Here is a 6297-nt window from a genome sequence, read left to right as displayed (position 1 = left end):
AACCTCAAAGAGACATACAACAACCTCAAAGAGACAGAGAGACAAAGACAACCCCAAAGAGACAGAGAGACAAAGACAACCCCAAAGAGACATAAACGACCTCAAAAAGACATAGAGACATAAGACAAACTCTAAGAGACATAAACAACCTCAAAGATACATTAAACAACCTCAAATAGACATAGAGACATAAGACAAACTCAAAGAGACAGAGAGACATAAGACAAACTCAAAGAGACATAAATAACCTCAAAGAGAAATAAAACAACTTCAAAGAGACAGAGAGACATAAAACAACCTCAAAGAGACAAACAACAACCTAAAAGAGACATAAAACAACCTCAAAGAGACAATAAACAGCGGCAGAAACATGCAAATCAAGTGAGACAGAAAATGGTTAAAATATCAATACTGGTGAGGTGAGAGTCACCTCCTCTTCAGTCACCTCCTCCTCAGTCACCTCCCGTTATTTTCACAGGTGTCTTGTAGAAATAAAACGCGTTAAATGTAATATAGTAGTAATATAAATAAATAAACATCATAATAATCACTTCCAGCTGCAGCTTGTGTCTGGTCCACCGCCGACAGAGGGCGCTGCCGGCCGCCTCTCACTCCCCTGCTCTCCCCCAGGAGGAAAAGCGGACGGACCGCGGATTGAGCCACATTCACAGCAGGAAAGATTCAGTCAAACGACGCGAAATCACGTTGAAATGAATGTTGTCCCTGCAGAGATCCAGACGAGACGGGGCTGCACGCTTCAGCTCCACCGAGCTGCAGATGCAAAGGGAACATTTGTTGATTTATATATATTTTTATTTTTATTTGCTCAACACAGTGGTTGAGTTTTCATTTGTCAGACTTTCCTGGAGCTTAGTTTGGTGCATTGACACTTCCTCAGATTCATTCGGTGATAAATGATTTCTAGACGGAGTTTATCTGCAAACGGTTCCAGAGATAGTTAAACTGTGTGTGTGTGTGTGTGTGTGTGTGTGTGTGTGTGTGTGTGTGTGTGTGTGTGTGTGTGTGTGTGTGTTACCGCCCACTCCCTGCTCTCCCGCTATATAACAGCACTTTGACAGCTCGGAGTTCACTGAGCAGGAGGAACCAGGAGGGACCAGGAGGAACCAGGAGGGACCAGGAGGACTCTGAAGCCGCTTCTCTCAGCGCATGTCTGCAGCCTGAACTCTCACCTGAAGACCCGACTCTGCGCAAACTGGATTCCCGGAGCTCGTCGCCATGTCCGCCCGGGTTTAGATTCTCCATGGAGCTGTCTAACTTGTACGAGGTCGCGCCCCGGCCCCCGATGAGCAGCCTGAACCACGGCCAGCAGCAGCAGCCACCCTCCGGCTACAGAGACCCGGCTGACCTCGGCGGAGAGATCGGAGACAGCGAGACGTCCATCGACCTGAGCGCCTACATCGACCCGTCTGCTTTCAACGACGACTTCCTGGCCGACCTGTTCCACCACAGCTCCCGGCAGGACAAGCTCAAGATGATGAACGGGGAGTACGACTCGGTGCCGTGCGGCCCCGGACCCCAGCAGCTCTACATGTCCAACTACATGGAGTCCAAGCTGGAGCCGCTCTACGAGCACAACCCGCCGCGCATCCGGCCGGTGGCCATCAAGCAGGAGCCCCGGGACGAGGAGGACATGAACCCGGGAATGCCCCCCACCTACCACCACCCGCACCCGCATTCCCAGCAGTACTCCCAGCATTCCCAGCAGCATTCTCAGCAGCAGCAGCAGCAGCAGCAGCAGCAGATGCCGCACCTCCAGTACCAGATTGCGCACTGCGCGCAGACCACCATGCACCTCCAGCCGGGACACCCGACCCCTCCGCCGACCCCGGTGCCCAGCCCGCACCAGCACCACCACCAGCACCAACACCCGCACCAGCACCCGCAGCAGGGCGGCCTGAAGCTCCTGGAGCAGCAACGGGGCGGAGGAGGAGGAGGGAAATCCAAGAAGCACGTCGACAAGAGCAGCCCGGAGTACCGGCTGAGGCGCGAGCGCAACAATGTGGCCGTGCGCAAGAGCAGAGACAAGGCCAAGATGCGCAACATGGAGACGCAGCAGAAGGTGGTGGAGCTGACCACCGACAACGAGAGGCTGCGGAGGAGGGTGGAGCACCTGACCCGAGAGCTGGACACGTTACGGGGCATCTTCAGACAGCTGCCGGACGGGTCGTTCAAGCCCATGGGCAGCTGAGAGACTACTGATCCAGACCGGGTCGGACCGGACATGCTGGATTTATTCACCCGGACAGAGGCAGCTGAGCGGGTCACTGCAAAACCACCTGGCTTCTAACTCTCACTCTCTCTAAAAACTTGTCTCAAACCAAAGTGCAGAAAACGTTTCATTTGTTAGAAAATAAACTTGAAGCCACTTTGGTTTTTTATTGTTTCAGGACTTTTCTGCAGAACTGGAAGCAGGTGAATTCATCTCTGACTGGACCTCCAGGACTCAGTCACTCTGTAGTTTTCATGTGTTCATGTGCCTTTTTAAACTTTGTGCAAAAGCCGATAAGCTCGTTCCCTGCAGATCTCCGACTGAAGGTCGTCTTGGTGCCTTATTCTGGAACAGACTGAGTGTCCCAGCACTCAGCTCACATCAGTGCAGCTAAGGAAGGCACGGTGGCGATGAAAAGCTCTGCTCCTGTTTCCTTCATTCTTTTGTTGTTTTGTACAAGTTACGCCTCTGGATGAACTCGTTCTGTGAGATGTGTAAACTGCTTCCTGCATGTGTCTGTCTGTGAGCAGCTCTTTAGAAACTCACCTCCATCCCTGACAGAAACAAAAAACAAAGTCATTCACCTTTAATTAGTCGATGCTGTCAGCTGCAGCCCACGCGTCTCCACGTTTAAAAACGTAGAAAATATCACTTTCAATCATGAATTAAAAGCAGAAAAGCTCCTGGTGGAGACTCCTGACTTGAGGCCAAAGTAAAACCCAAAGTAAAGACTCGGACTCGGACTCTGACGGGAGTTGAACCTGTGGTACTGCTGCAGAGAGCTGGATCTGCAGCAGCTCTTTATGCACTATTAGTCGAACACATGATGGGTACTGATCAGAAAACAAAGAGAAATGTGAACAGGGTTCCTATGCAACGTGTCTCTTCCTCTCCGCTGCTCATAGTGCCTTCTGATCCTCTGAGATGACCTCTGACCTCCGGCTGATGGCTTGAGACACATCTCAGAGGCGTGAGTCAGCGAGGAAGGAGGAAGCACTTTGTTGTCGTTGTTGTTGTTGTTGTTTTTTACCAGCGGACATTAAACCATGTGTGATTGAAACGTACGTCTCAATTGTAAAATACACGTATATATAAATATATATATGAATAAATATATATGATACCAAAAATCTGAAGTAGTATAATAAAAAGAACTCTTTTATCCAACTCTACTGCTTTCTGTATTCATTGCACCTCTTCTCCAGCCCATAGGGGGCGCTGTGATATTTACACAAAATAAAACATTTCCCTCAAACAGATTTCACAGAACAGACAGGAAACAATCCAGGTTCCACCTGAAGTTGGTTCCAGTTTCTCTCACATGTGAGGCTGCAGGTTATTAAAGCTTAGTCACAGTTTCTTTCCATTTACATCATTAACGTCAGAACCACAACCAACACGTTTACCAGGAACAATCTGAGAATGGCTCCGTCTCTACGGGAGAACCCGGTGAAGACCGTGGTGGTAAATAAACCGATCAGCAGCGAGTCTCACAGTCCGTCTTTATGATCACATTTAATCCATCAGCAATAATCAGCTCAACTGGGTCACAACAGCTGATTCACCACAACATCTGACCTGAAAGAATGAACAGAGAACCTGACGTCAAAGGTCATGAGAAAGAACAGGGAACACGTCCCGGGTTCCTCAGGCTGAACGTTCTGATAAGACCTGAACCTGTGTTCATATGTGTGGTGCATTCAGTTCAACTGGAGCTAACGCTAGCTGCTACAGAATGCTAATGATGCTAATGACAGACACATTTATTCATCTTATTATTGAAGCAGCTGTGATGATCCACACACCTCAATGAATCAAATGAATCAAATCGTAGTCGTCATGTGACTGTTGGAGGAGGGTCCGTGTTCACTGTGAAGGAGAATATTTAAATCCTCCTGGATTCACAAACACAAATATTCTTGTTGATTAAACATTTTAACTTTTCAAATCAGGCAAAGTTCATGTTGCTGTAATTTTATTAGGGTTAGTATAATTAATTTAACACAGACTAGAGCTATGTGGAATATTTCTTCAGCTTAACAGTAGCAGACGGGATAATCACCTTAAATACCACCTTAAATACCACCTTAAATACGTTACAAAAACAAAACAACAATACATTGGTTTGCAATTAGCTCACAGAGAAATGTATGTATGAATTTGCTGTTAATGAACACAGTGTTTATTCTCTGGATCAGATTAAATCTGGACGGAGCTGGTTCTGGTTCTGGTTCTGGTTCAGGTTCATAAGGACCCGTTTGGTACTGGAGGGTTCTGTCTGATTATTTAAATGAAGCAGAGAGTGATGGGCTCAATGCTGTTCGCTCCTGTTGTACATGTACATGTCTAGTTTATTCTGTACAGTTTTATTTTTACTCTTATTTAACTTCTGTGCTTTTGTACAAGACAGAAAAAGAGGCCGGAGTCAGATTCCTTGTATGAACACAAATGCTTTGCCAATAAAGCTGATCCTGATCCTGATCCTGATCCTGATCCTAGTTCTGGTTCTGGGTCTGATGAACCAGATCAAACCGAGCAGCTTTAACCTGCTGGAAGCGAAGCGTCTCCATTCGTCCACATTACCTCCTTATGAGCGTTTCAGCTGCTGCTAACGCTGAACATGTAAACACAACGAATGAGAGCTGATCCCTGAAAGCAGTTTTGTGTTTTATTAGGAGCAGGCGGAACGGACTCGGCAGCTTGTTTCTGCTCAGCTGGGAACTGGAAAAACAAAAAAACAACGTGAGGAGAAGAAAGTGAGAGGAGCCAGCAGGAAAAGGAGCTGAGAGCTGGCAGAGAGCGTGATGACTTCCACATGTTCCTGAATGAAATACGACGGCTGCAGCATGAAACATGTCAATGCATCATGGAGGACATGGACGGACATGGAGGGACGTGGGGGGACGTGGGGGGACGTGGACAGACATGGACGGACATGGAGGGACGTGGACTGACATGGGAGGACATGGATGGACATGGAGGGACGTGGACTGACATGGAGGGACATGGAGGACATGGACGGACATGGACGGACGTGGAGGGACGTGGACGACCTGGACGGACATGGAGGACATGGAGGACATGGACGGACGTGGAGGACATGGAGGGACACCTTGTCTTAAAACCCATTTTTAATCTTTGGCTTTGGACCCAGCATGAGACCAGATAAAACGAGAATGTGTAATTATATCTTTAAATAAATCCCTTGGGTCAGGATGATATTAGCAAACTGTTAGCTTAGCTCCAAGACCTGACCTACGCTGCTAAAGCTAAAGCTAAAGCTGAAGCTGAAGCTAAAGCTAAAGCTAAAGCTAAAGCTGAAGTTAAAGTTAAAGCTAAAGCTAAAGCTGAAGCTGAAGTTAAAGTTAAAGCTAAAGGTGAAGCTGAAGCTGAAGCTAAAAGTGAAGCTGAAGCTGAAGCTGAAGTTAAAGTTAAAGCTAAAGGTGAAGCTGAAGCTGAAGCTGAAGCTAAAAGTGAAGCTGAAGCTGAAGCTGAAGTTAAAGTTAAAGTTAAAGCTAAAGGTGAAGCTGAAGCTGAAGCTGAAGCTGAAGCTAAAAGTGAAGCTGAAGCTGAAGCTAAAAGTGAAGCTGAAGCTGAAGTTAAAAGTGAAGCTGAAGCTGAAGCTAAAGACCTAGTTCTCCGACCTCTTTACTTCCTCTCGTCTTCCAGTGATACTCAGAGTCCAGTTTGAGCGTCTCCATCAGCGCCGTCGCTCGTCCTCTGACTCTTGTTTAAGTTCCAGTTTCTGGACGAGGGAACAAAGTGACCAGAGTCAGATTCCTTGTATGTGCCCAGACTCTGGGCCAATAGCGCTGATCCTGATGGAGCTGATCAAACGGAGCAGCTTCAACCTGCTGGAAGACATGAAGATACGTCCCCCAAGTTCAACACTCAGCCGTCCTCCTTTCTGGAGGCGTCTCCTTGAAGACACACCGGCCTTTTATTAGGCGCTTGGCCGAGGCCGAGGGAGGATCTGTCTCTTCTGGCTGCACACTCTTCCTGTGGATGGAAGACATTAGCGTGTTAGCGGCTGGAACTCATCCTCCGCTTTTCTTTCCCTCTTTTCT

General features: G+C 47.7%; 1 protein-coding gene across 1 annotated transcript; it reads left to right on the top strand.

The window, feature by feature from the left end:
* Nucleotides 1-1073: 1073 nt before the first annotated feature.
* cebpa (CCAAT enhancer binding protein alpha) lies at nt 1074-3397 on the top strand. The gene has a single exon (XM_047581020.1). The coding sequence runs from the start codon at nt 1262-1264 to the stop codon at nt 2207-2209; it is 948 nt and encodes a 315-aa protein (XP_047436976.1). The 5' UTR covers nt 1074-1261; the 3' UTR covers nt 2210-3397.
* Nucleotides 3398-6297: the final 2900 nt, after the last annotated feature.

This window comes from Mugil cephalus, chromosome 3 (genome assembly GCF_022458985.1).
Source record: "Mugil cephalus isolate CIBA_MC_2020 chromosome 3, CIBA_Mcephalus_1.1, whole genome shotgun sequence".
Lineage (NCBI taxonomy): Eukaryota > Metazoa > Chordata > Actinopteri > Mugiliformes > Mugilidae > Mugil > Mugil cephalus.
Note: the sequence above shows the minus strand (reverse complement) of the source record. Positions and strands in the feature narration are given on the sequence as shown.